The sequence below is a fragment of the Microtus pennsylvanicus genome, chromosome 7 (genome assembly GCF_037038515.1).
Source record: "Microtus pennsylvanicus isolate mMicPen1 chromosome 7, mMicPen1.hap1, whole genome shotgun sequence".
Classification (NCBI taxonomy): Eukaryota; Metazoa; Chordata; class Mammalia; order Rodentia; family Cricetidae; genus Microtus; species Microtus pennsylvanicus.
Genome location: NC_134585.1, coordinates 23073929 through 23086458, shown reverse-complemented (window position 1 = coordinate 23086458; position 12530 = coordinate 23073929). Strand labels below are relative to the sequence as shown.

Genomic DNA, 12530 nt, shown 5'->3' with positions numbered 1-12530 from the left:
GACTGGTATTCACCTGGAGCTATCTACAGCCAACCCCAGGTCTGTTTGAAAGCTAACACCAGTCTTTGGTATCCTCAGACCCACTTACTACCCAGCTAGCCTGTGCTTGTCAAAGAACGCCCATGTTCCACAGACCCCTCAGCAGAAAGACCCAAGTCCTCCACAGGGCCTCAGGGCACTGTCCCTTCTATGCCTAGGGTGCTTTCAGTTGGGCTACCTGCTGGCCGGTCCAGGCAGGAGCCGCGAGTATGTCTGCCCCTCTTGTCCTAGCCATAGCTGTTCTCCATGGGCTAGTGGGACACCACAGAACCCCAGTTCTCAGGGCTGGTGGGCACCATGTGCTCCTGACAGACAGGAGGAGCAAGAGCCAGGCTGGCACTGTTACTAGGAATCATTGGGTTGCTACTGCTACCACGGGTCATCATCTGAGCATCCCAGCGGGCAAACTGCCTCTTGCTTGGGCTAGAACTCATGGCTGGCCCTGACTGGGATGAGAAGCGACTCACAGGCCAAAGAAGTAATGATCAGTTGTAAGAGGCCAGGACAGCCCGAGAAGAATACCGAGAGGTTTGGCAGGGCCCAGACGGCTCATTCCCTGCCCTGCCTGGCACTACGCATGAGCCATCTTGTTGCCTCCCCACTGGAGCCTCTTGTTAACATAATGAAGCACATGGGCTCCGAGAGGCTGAGTGACTGGCCCACAATCACACAGCCAGAGGAGCGATGTTGTAAGGATGGCGGGTTAAGCTATTCTCTGCATAGTGAGATCAGATCTCACTCTGTGGACCTGGGCTGTCCTCAAACTTTTCATCCTCCTGCCTCAGCTTCTCAGAGGTTGGGATTGACAGGCCTGCTCGTTTTGTTTTGCTTCTAATTCATTTATTCCTCAGATTTTAGACGAGAGTGGGATATCAAGTCTTTTTAAAAAATATATTTATTTATTTATTTATTTATTTATTTATTTATTATGCATACAATATTCTGTCTTGTGTGTCTGCCTGTAGGCCAGAAGAGGGCATCAGTTCTCATTTGAGATGGTTGTGAGCTACCATGTGGTTGCTGGGAATTGAACTCGGGACCTTTGGAAGAGCAGGCAATGCTCTTAAAAGATGAGCCATCTCTCCAGCCCCTCAAGTCTTTTATTTTAGAATCCCGGTACCAAGCTCACACCAGCGCCTGAACCTCTGGAGCAGAGCCCAGTGGTGGTTAAGTTTGGGATGTGGCTTATCTGGGTGGGCCTGAAATCAGGGCTTTTCAAGGCAAAGCAGAAATTGAAGGAGAGAGAAGGTGGCAGGGTCAAAAGGAAACAAATAGGGAAGACACAGACCGAGAAGGGAACAGCCATGACCAAGGAAAAGAAACAAACAGGAAAGAGAAGGAGGAGGAAGAGCGGGAGAGAGCAAAGTCAGAGCGCGGCTGGATGCCGGTGCTGCTCAACGGGGGTTGCTGGCTCTGTCGGGGTCTCCCCTCTGTCAGGAGGCACCTGTGCATGCTCTCTTCCTAGGTCTACATTCTGGGAAAAACATTCTACCAGCGACAGGGCTGGCGACAGGCACCTTCTCTGAGCCGGGAGCACAGGGGCTTGCGGCCCTGTGGGAGATGTTTAAAGCTGCTGAGGCTCCACCTGGCAGCAGTGCGGGCCTCACTTCAGCAGGAAGGGCCCTTGTCTTTCATTCCTTAGGGTCTGGGCTGCATTCTAGTACCACTTGTTTGATCAATCATGCAATATTTACAAGAGCATCCCCAAAATGCTTCCCTAAATTTAATTAGTTTTGTTTGTTTGTTTTGAGACATCTTTCTCTGCATAGCCTTGGCTATCCTGGGATTCGCTCTATAGACCAGACTAGCCTCAGTCTCAAGGAGATTAATCTGCTTCTGCTTCCTGAGTGCTGAGATTAAAGATGTGCACTAGCATTGCCTGGCAAAATTTTATTACTTAAAATATGTTTGCATTTAGTTCTTTTGTGTGTGTGTGTGTGTGCATGTATGTGTATACACATGTGTGCTTGTGTGTGTGCGTGTATGTGTATACACGTGTGTGCTTGTGTGTGTGCGCGTGTATGTGTATACACGTGTGTGCTTGTGTGTGCATGTATATGTATACACACGTGTGCTTGTGTGTGTGCATGTATGTGTATACACATGTGTGCTTGTGTGTGTGCGTGTATGTGTATACACGTGTGTGCTTGTGTGTGTGCGCATGTATATACACACGTGTGCTTGTGTGTGTGCGTGTATGTGTATACACACATGTGCTTGTGTGTGTGCATGTATGTGTATACACGTGTGTGCTTGTGTGTGCATGCATATGTATACACATGTGTGCGTGCATGTATGTGTATACACATGTGTGCTTGTGTGTGCATGTATGTCTAAACACATGTGTGCTTGTGTGTGTGTGTGTATACACGTGTGTGCTCGCAGGTGTGGGGGTACCTATGTGCCACAGCACGCATCTGGAGCCAGAAGATGGTTTTCCGTGTGTCCAGGGACTGAGGTCAGGTGGTAAGACAAGAGCCTCTACCCACTAAGCCACCTTGCCGGCCAACTTTATTTTATTATTTTTTCTATGTAGGGGATTGAACCCAGGGCCCTGTGAATACTGGCAAGCATTCTATACCACTGAACTATAGCAAAAACTTGAACCTGCCATTCTCCTGCCTCGGCTTCCTGAGTAGCTAAGCTCACAAGCCTGTACCATGAGTCCCATTCCAAAACCAAAACCTTCCGAGTGCTGACAGGACGTTGCAGGAGTTTCAGGTTCTGGAATACTTGGATGCTGCATTTTTTTTAAATTAGGGGGACTATCTGACTCTCAATCTGGGCAAATTCAAAGTCCAAAAAAAAAAATCCCAAAATCTAGAACATTTCTGGTCCCGGATGTATTGACAAGGGCTACTCAGCATGTGTGAGTTTTTTTCTAGTATACCAAGGACAACTTTTGTTGAGGGAAACACAGCATGAATGTGACTGGAAAAATGGCACCATTTTCCCCAATGGAAAGTTCCGGAAGGACAACAGCAGGGTTGAATCTTGTCTGGTGCACCAGGGCAAGACTAGCCACTGTGCAGGAGGGTGGGAAAGAACTAGCTCCCCGCTGGGGGCTTGTAGCTAACTGGGGAACCGGAGGGGACACTGAGGCCCAGAGGAGCATCGTGGCTGTGTGGCGTCTCTGGGGGAGCCCAGGCAGGAACAGCCTCACCTGTGGCCTCATCCAGGCTCTCCTGGGTGACGTGGTCGTTCTGACTGACCCACTCGCCGTTGCACTTGAAGTAGATCTGTGTGGCGGGGACTGCGCGGCAGAGCAGTTCCACGGGCTTGTTCTTCACAATGTAGGCGTCCTGGGGCTCCTGCAGGAAGTGAGGCAGCTGCTCCGCGGGTGCCGATGGCAAGGAGTCTGGGAGGACTTGGCCACCTAAGTCAAGAAGACCTGTGGAGGGAGGGAGCACCATGAAGTACCGGTTGGATACCCCTCACCTTGGGGACCTGATGTCACTCATACACTGAGCCTGTGGCTTTCCCATCATGCTTTGCATCCAATAGGTCAGACTTTGAGGGTCTGGGAGTGCTAGTGGTCCTTCTTCCTTCTAACTGGAGAAGTCGGGGAGACCAGAGGTGAGGATATTGCACCGTCTCTTACCCTGGCTCTGCCTGGCTTCAGTCATCTCCCACAGCAAAGCCTCAACACACAGGCTGAGGCTAAAGCACAAAGCAGGCCAACTCTGCCCAAAGCCACCAGCCCCAGCCAGGCAGGCTGGTGACACAGAAGCATCCAGGACCAGCGGAGAGGTAGGATGAGGGGGCAGGGTGTAGTGCCGCCAAGCCCAGGGTTCTGAGCATCCTGTAGCCTCCTCCCAGGCTCACACCCTTAGCAAGACAAGAAGAGAACCTTCAAAGCACACAGCTAGGCTAGGTGGGTGGCCACCTCGTCCCCCACCCCCACGTGGCCTGGTGGAACCGCCTGTGTCCCTGGAAAAAACAGCACCTTGGGAGGTGAGACAAACAGGAAGGGAGGAAAGCAGGCCAGGCCTATGATTGGTCACAATTCACTTAGGAAAATTGGCTCTGCATCACAAATGCAGCACAATCAGGCAGCCCCGGACAAGCAGTGGGGGGCTTGAGCTCCCTGCTCACGATTCCTGGGAAAGTGGAATCAAGCACAGGGTGAGGCTTGCATGCGGCTGTCCCACCAGCCATGTGCTTGTTGAGGAAGTGGGGTCCTGGGTAGCCTAAATAGGGATCATGCACTTGTCCCTCAGAGTCAAAAGTCTGTGTATGGTCCTAAGGAATCCCGCGGCAGCCAGAAGGGCAGGGGGCACCGGGTCTGCAAGACTATAATAAGTAAAATGAGTCTGTTTGTTCTCTGTGTGCAACAGGAGGCTCTCCTAAGGCTGGGGTTGTTATGGGAGACAAGACCTGGACAAAAGATTCTTGTTTTAGTGGGGTGTGGCAGGGGAGAGGGAGGGTGCAATGTACAACCCCCCCCCCCAACCTAGTGGTAAACACAAGAAACCAGCCAATGGGGCGCGAACTCCTCTGTCTCAGCATTCTCTATGAGACCCAGAGCGAGTGTGTGCTGATGGGTGTCCTGTTCTTTTGCTGCTGAGGAAGACTGGGAGAGGAGCACTGGCTTCCCACCGGGCTGCTTTGAAGATCACACAAAAGTGACCTGGCACTTGGTAAGGACACACTGCCCTGTCCACACAAGCCACTGAGGATTTGGGAACAGTCGAATTATCTGATTCTTGCAACAATTCTCTGTTCTGTTGTCCTTACGTTATAGAGGAAACACTGTGGCTCAGAGCCTGATCAAGTTGTTCAAGATCGCACAAAAGAGCTAATGTTTGAACCCAAGAAACAGAACATCTGGACTGGACACGAGGGGGCTCAGGTGTGGTGGCCTCAACCAGGTCCTGTAGCACTAGCCAAGGATAAAGTACTTGGGGTTCCTATGCCCAACACTGCTTGGAGGATATTTCCTAGCCCCTAGATACCTCCCACGGTCACCCTCGACAGAGTCGCTTACACTTTCTAGCGTAGTAGCAGTAGATGAGTCACTTTTAATGGCATCACAAGGGCCACAAAGAATTCCCCAAGTAAGGAATTTCTCACACAGCCAGAGTCAAGGAACTCAGCATGAATTTATTCCTAAGAGCTCAGTCGCCATTTGGAAAAATACTCAGTATAACTGCACATCCACGTCATCACGGCCCTACTCACAATAGCCAGGAAGTGGAATCAGCACAGATGCCACGGTGCGGATGACCAGTGAAAACGTGGCGCACACACCCTGTGGGGTTTTACTCATCCACAAAGGAAAATGCAATCTGCAGGGAAATGCGTGGCTATATGTAGTGGTATTTCATTTGCATTTTGATAAATAAAGTTTGCCTGAAGATCAGAGAGTAAATAAAACAGCCACCCTGGGCAGCCTTACAGACCAGGCAGTGATGACACACACCTTTAATCCCAGGAGCCATATTGGTTGCCATAGAAACCGGGCGGTAGTGATGATGCCTTTAATCCCAGCTCTAGAGAGGAATATAAGATGGGAGGAGATAGTTCCCAGGCTCAGTCTCATTCTGAGATTCCTGAAGGCAGGATCACCATTTTGGACTGAGGTGGAGGTAAGGGCCAGTGGCAGGATGTTTTGCTTTTCTGACCTTCAGGTTGAACCCCAGTATCTGTCTGTCTCTGAGTTTTTATTAATCATGCTACAGACATGAAAACTTATCTTAAGTGTGAGTTACCTGGGCTCAGAAAAACAAATAATACCTCAAGTTCTTTCTCACATGTGGATCTGTGGCTGCTAGCTTCTACTACACATACACACACATCAACCATACACACAGACACACCTCAAACACACACACACACAAACCACACATACATACATACCAACCACACACACACACCAACCACACATACACACATACCAACCATACACAGACAAACCTCAAGCACACACACACACACACACACACACACACACACACACACACACACACACATTTTTCATCCATTCCAACAGCTTACTAACTGGGATGGCAGGGAGGCACCTGCCGGGCACAGCACAAGTTCTGGAGTAGTGTGGACATTATCTGTCACAGCTTTGCAGCGACATGACCAGTGAAAGGAGGGCCAGGGAACATTCGTGTTGGCACAGTGAGCTGCTCCACAGCTTCTGCCACGGTTTCCCTAGGATTAAAACAATATTCCACAGCACCCTGAGGTGTCAGAGCACATAGAAAGGCGATCGCAGCCCTAAGTTAGTGGTTCTAGCCTCCCTACTTTACAATGGCCTTCTAGCCCAGGGGTGGGACCAGTCGGGGAACACAGACTGGGCTCACTCTGGGCTTCTGAGGGTGACCTTGAACTCCAGGCCCTCCTGAGATCCACCTCCCAGGTGCCAGTACCACAGGTGTGCAGCTTCAAGTCTCACTCTTAACTTCCTGTCCCTATGGAATGAGAGCTCTGTGGGGGTGATTTAAATGCCACTAGTCCCACTGCCCCCCACAACTTTAACACATACACACTTCCAGGGACTCGGGGGAAGACCCCTCTCCCTTAGGCTACTTTGACAGACCAACAGCTACCCTTAGATGTCACTGGCTAGCCATTCCAGCCAAGACACTAACCTTGGAGGTCACACCTTGAGTGTGTACACTTTGGGAGGTCTCCGCCATCTCTAAGGACAGGTTTGAGTCCACCCACCATCCTTCGCTCCTGCTAGTGACAAGCTCCCTTTTCTCTTGGCCACGGACACATGGGCAGGTGTGGAGCCAGTGGGCCTCACCGGCACTGTCTGTTGGAGCCCTGAGGCTCCTTAGCAGTTTTACCGGCTGTTTGGGGGGAGGGCAGGGGATGTACCACACTCTTCCAAGGGACCTCAGTGTTCATGTGAGGGTGTTGAAAAAAAGCAGTGGGGATGGCAAGATCATGTGTTCCACAGGCTTCTCCCCTAGAGCTGGGCTATGCTGGTAGTGAAGACACCAGCTGCAGAGGTGCCAGGACCTCTAGAGTAGGCAGGAGGCAGAGGACCAAAAAGAAGCCAGCTTCCCAGAGGTCCCAGCCCAAACACTCTCTTTTCTTTTCCTCCCTTCCTCACTCCTTTCTTCCTCCCTTTAGTCTAACTAGGCTGCCCCCAAATCTGCAATACCCCCTGCTCCAACCTCCTGAGTGCTTGAGGTACAAGTACGTGCCACCAATCCCAGTTGCTCAAGCATTCTTGTCACTCTTATGAAGGGAGAATAGTTCTGTTTCCCCTGTGGTGACCTTGACCCCAGGCTCTATTTGGGCAAGAGTGAGCTGGTGGTCCAGAGCCCCTGACCTGGTTCAGTTTAAACCAGGAGACTGGAGAAGGCGGTTTTCCTCTTGGGTCTCAGTTCTGGTCTGTTTGCTTCAAGGTGTGACCATGAAGGTTACCCAAGAACTAGATAAAAGTATGCTTTGAGAACAGCGGTACCCACAATACGTGTGGCAGGCAGGAGAATCTGGAAACCTGCACTTCATGCTCCTTGGGGTCCACCACTGTCACCTGGACCCCATAAAGAAAGCTGGTCTGGAGACCTGCATGCAACCAGCTCAGAAAGGGGGAGAAACCAACATCACACAGCAAATTAACCCAGCCAGATCAGAGTTCAGTGCCAGAAAGATGCCCAGCTGTGGCAGGATACAGGGATAGGACCAGCATCCCACACGGGAATACAAACACCCAATTTTTTTAGAGGCCAGACTTTGCTCCCAAGGTGGAGGTCCCAGTACAAAGCTGCAGCTTGATGGGGAGGGTCTCAACACCTCCATCACTGGCCTTTGTCCCTGGAGTTGAGGAACCCTGGCACGGTTCTAGGTATCTATTTACAGCAGAGCAGGGCCATGTGTCCAGGGCTGGCTGGCACAGACAGGGAGGAAGGGGGGGGGGTAAGGGAGGTAAGCGCAGAGCTGCCCCACGCTGGGCACATTTATCATCAGTAATCACCGGGGTTCTTCAGCTTCTGGACACCGGGATGATTCTCCCAGCCCTGACTCCCACTGCATGGAAAATCTCTCCCTTTCACTGCAGGCCGCTGTGCTCAGTGGGAAGCCAGCAGAACTGGAGGAGACAAGCCAACTTATTATTATGTTTTAAAAACACAAACTCCACAGGCTAGACTCCTCCCTGGACACAAAGCTCTGCCTCCATCTGGCCCTGGCTCCTAAGGGGTTCAGGCTGCGGTCCCCCTCAGAGGCTGTCACAATGCCCGTTACTGATGACAAATGGGGGCTGGCCAGCTTGTAGGACACCAAGTTGTTCCTAACAAAGAAGGCTTCTCACCCAGTCCTGTTCCCACACCCTCCACAGACCCATCCGTGCCTGTGATGTCATTTCCTGTGATGACCACAGGAATTGGACTTTCCAAGAGGGCCAATGGGGCAGAAACTTAGAACCTGAGGAGCCCAGCTGCTCCTGTGAGGTCCCCTCGGAGGCCCAGGCATTGGGCTAGAGTGGGGGTGGACATAGTCCTTGAGTCACTGGGCCACCCAATTCACATAGGCACTTCCCCTGAACCCTGGACTCCCTGGCATGGACACCTACAGTTAACTTCAGTGCCAGGCTTGGAGGGGTCAGAGCTATGAGAACACACTGTCACCTTCCTCCTCTATGGGTAAGGGGACCAAGGCCTCTCATTCACCTAGTCCAGAAAAGGATCTCCAATTCCCCTCAGGGCATTTACAAACCTTTGTGGTACACACACATCAGCCATGCACCCCACTTTACAGGGCCAGAAACTGAGGCTTACAAAAGCCAAAGGATACACCCAGGCTCACAACTACGCTCCTGTGGACCAGCGGGAACAGCTTCGTCCGTCTCCTCAGAGGTGAGGACCAGGCCTCAGCCCCTTATGCCCACCATGTGGGCTCCTTTCCTCTTGGCCTGACTCCACCATGCCCCAAAGCTGTTTGTGGGCGCCTCAAACTTGCTTCCACCGTCAGGCTCACGCATCCCACATCAGAAATCACCTGTGACTCTTTCTCCAGACATCAGAACTCCAGCCTTTAGGTCACTATGCTAATACTGCCACCCCTTCTCGGGTCACCCCGCCCTTTTTAATTTGTTGACTTGCAATGTCAGACTCCACCAAACACTCAGTTGCTCACGTGGGCAAGGTGGGAAGTATTCTGGTACCGTGGACGAGGTGAGTGTGTTCCTGGTACCGTGGACGGGGTGGGAAGTGGGTTCCTGGTACTGTGGATGGGGTGGGTATGTTCTTGGTATCATGGACGGGGTGGGTGTGTTCCTGGTACTGTGGGCAGGGTGGGAAGTGTTCTGTTACCGTGGACGAGGTGGGTGTGTTCCTGGTACCGTGGACGGGGTGGGAAGTGGGTTTCTGGTACCGTGGACGAGGTGGGAAGTGTCCTCTTGGTACTGTGGAGGAGGTGGGAAGAATGTTCTTGGCACTCTCTTCTTTGACTCCACAGCCAAGCCCCTGACGCTGAGTGGACCCAAATGCTGTGGATAACCCACCTGATGCTTCAGACTGCATGGCAAATGCCCCCCCTCCTTCCTGCCATCTCCCGCCCTGCTGGCAGCACCAGACCTCCCCCCATTGAACTTGCTGCTTTTTCTTTGACCACTGGACCCACCCTGCTCCTGGCCTGGGGTGGTCTTGAGAGTCTTCAGCTCTCCTTCCAATGGCTTCCCTCACCCTGCTTTAGACACCCACTCACTTCCTGCTCTGGAGCCATCCAGAGCCCCTGGGACACCCCTCCCTGACCTCTACCTCAGGGCCTCTTTGAAATGTAGCCTTTCCCCAGGTTCACGGCTCTTGGGGAGCCATTTCAGCTCCAATGCTGTGACCCCCCCAAGGCCTTCCTGAGACGAATCTCCCCACATTACCCATTCTGATCTTCACCAGGGGCCGCTCACTGTGTCCTTGGAGTACAGTCCCTAAAGATACCAAGGTCATTATAAAGCAAACTTCTTGAGGGCCTGGGGCCCTGTCTGTATAGCTGGGCCCACTGAGGAGGCAGGCTTTTGTCTGGCTGTGCTGGCCAGCTTCTCTGGAATTGGGGAGGAGGTTAGGGTACAGTGAGTACCTGGGTCCCGGGAACAAGCACCTTTGGAACACTGGATCCTCAGAGCTCACTGAGACCAGAGAGGGCACATTTTGGCCTGAAATCACACTGCACAGAGCTGTAGATCCTGGGTACTAGACCCCCAGGGGCATAGAAGGAACTTTTTTTTTTTAATCTTTCCTTAGGGCTGGGGACAAAGTTCAGCAGTAGAACACTTGCCTAGCAAGCACAAGGCCCTGGGTTCAATCCCTGACTCTACAAAAATAAGTTAAATTAAAACCTTTCTCTGGGTGGTGGTGGCGCAGGCCTTTAATCCCAGCACTTGGGAGACAGAGGCAGGTGGATATCTAAGTTTGAGGTCAGCTTGGTCTACAAAGAGAATTCCGGGACAGTCTGAGATACTACACAGAGTGGCCCTTTCTTAAAAAACAAAAAGCCCTTTCATTTGCTTCTAGTAGAAACATTTTTCTGAATCTGTTCTCATTACAAAGGTAACCACGCCCTTGACATTAAGAATGGTTTGGGGAAAATAAAAAAGGAAATAAAGACCACCCCATTCCTACTGCTGCCTTGATGGATTTGATTATTATTACTATTATGTGAGAATTTCATACTTGCATGGGCATGGCCTCTTCCTCCCCCATGCTGCAGGCGTCAACTACACAAGTCCCACAACCATAGCAATTTCTCCTCTCCAGGCTACTACCATCCTGTGCCCTTCTCGGTCTGAACCATGGCTGCTCTTGGAGAGTCCACTTCCCACTGGGCCTTGATTTTCTCATCTGGGAGATGGGATTGTTTCAATTTGCTTTGTCAGTGTCAAAATGTTGGGCTTATCAAATTCAGAAGGCAAAAGCTCTCTTCTCAGCTGGGCTACCCCCTACCCTCGTTGCCTCTAGAAGAAAGACAGGCGGGGCTCCAAGGGGTGTAGGGTGCTGGCCAACAAACAGCATCTGGTTTTTTTGAGACAGCAGTCTTGCTATGTAGGACAGGCTGGTTTTGAACTTGCAGCAATCCTCCTGCCTCCTGAGTGCTGGAACTTCAGGCATGCAACCATGCCTGGCTGGGCTAACATATTCATAGACGACTTCAGGATTCCAGGGCCTCCCCCCACCCCCACACCAGCCTCTGCCTGGCCTGCTCTGTGATGACATGAACTGTAAAAGGCTGATGCAAGCTGGAAGAAGGGAATGAAACAGACTCCGTGGGGCAGATGGAGCTGTTGCCGGCCCCTGTGGGACACAGGGCCCTGCTACACCCGCCTGTTTGCGCCTGCTGATGTAATCGCCAGGCCGACTTGGCTCAGGGCTCGGCCTGCTCACCTGGTTTTCCAAGTGAGCTGCAGGCGGAGGGTGAGAGGGCAGGAAGGCAGGGGGATGACGGCAAGAGCCTGACGGCATGCGCTCCAGATCACAGGGCCCGCTGTCACTTCTGGGTAGCTGGCCCCATCTCTGATGCCCCACCCTTCCCACCCCCCCAGCCTAAACCTGGGACTTAACAGGTTCTTGGTCAGTTCTCACCCGTGGAGTTCTTGGGTAGAATAAGGAAGGAAGAAAAACACTTGAACAAGTCTCTGGTCAGCTGCTAGTGACTGGGTGACTCTGGCCCAGCTGTCTAATCTCCTGAGGCCTCGGTTTATTTATCTGTAGAATGGATGTGTTGGCACTGTACCCACTTCTGAGGCAGTTGGGGGCCAGAGACTGAAAGCCCACTAAGGCATATGGATGGCTAGGGCACTTGGGAAAAGCAGTAGTGGGTGGAGGAGCACTTAAGTCCCAGGGAGCCAGAGCTACAGGCTGGGCAGAAAGGAAGCCCAGGAGCTCCCCCATGGGGAGGAAGTGTGAAAGAGATGTACCAACTCCCCGAGGTCTTAGAGGAGCTACCAGAAACATGCTGGGGCAGAGAGGTGCTAGGAACCCCAGAGGTACCGAACAAAGTAAGGTGCATGGTGAGAGCCGGACCATCAGGGAGGCTATGCCTCTGAGTACCACCTGGATACTGGCCTTGTAGAACTTTCTCTGCCCCTTCCCTACAAAAGGGGAAAGGAGCCTCAGAACATGGTCTCCCTGATTGGGCCATAAAAGCCCCCAGGCTACAGAGAGTCACTGGACAGTACCAGCAAATTTGGTACTTGGGGGTGGGGACTCCCTTCTAATTAGGGGTGGCGGCAAGAAGGCTACCCATGGCTAACAACACCACTGAAGCTGAAATTAATGACTTACCAGGCCACAGAGTTTGAGAGGCAGAGCTGTTCCCAGGCTCCATACCCAACACTCACTGGTCAACAGAATCCTCCCACAAGCCCTTGCAGGTGGAAAATGGGCACGGGGGGGGGGGGGTTCGGGTACTTGCCCACGTTCATAGAAGAGGAGAGTCAGCACCCAAGCTTGAGTCCCTCCCTCCACCTCATGCTTTTTAAGCTCTTTGGTGTTGCATCAGATCAGCTCAGATCAGTCATGGTGAGCTCCTGGGAG

At 52.1% G+C, this 12530-nt stretch overlaps 1 protein-coding gene across 2 annotated transcripts in view; it reads right to left on the bottom strand.

Annotated features, from left to right (window-relative positions):
* Positions 1-12530, bottom strand: part of Unc5b (unc-5 netrin receptor B) — a 70241-nt gene that overhangs the window by 18509 nt on the left and 39202 nt on the right. For both annotated transcript variants that reach the window (XM_075980181.1, XM_075980182.1), the window contains exon 2: positions 3203-3430. In XM_075980181.1, the coding sequence (XP_075836296.1) occupies positions 3203-3430 (228 nt within the window). The remainder of the gene's footprint in view (positions 1-3202; positions 3431-12530) is intronic.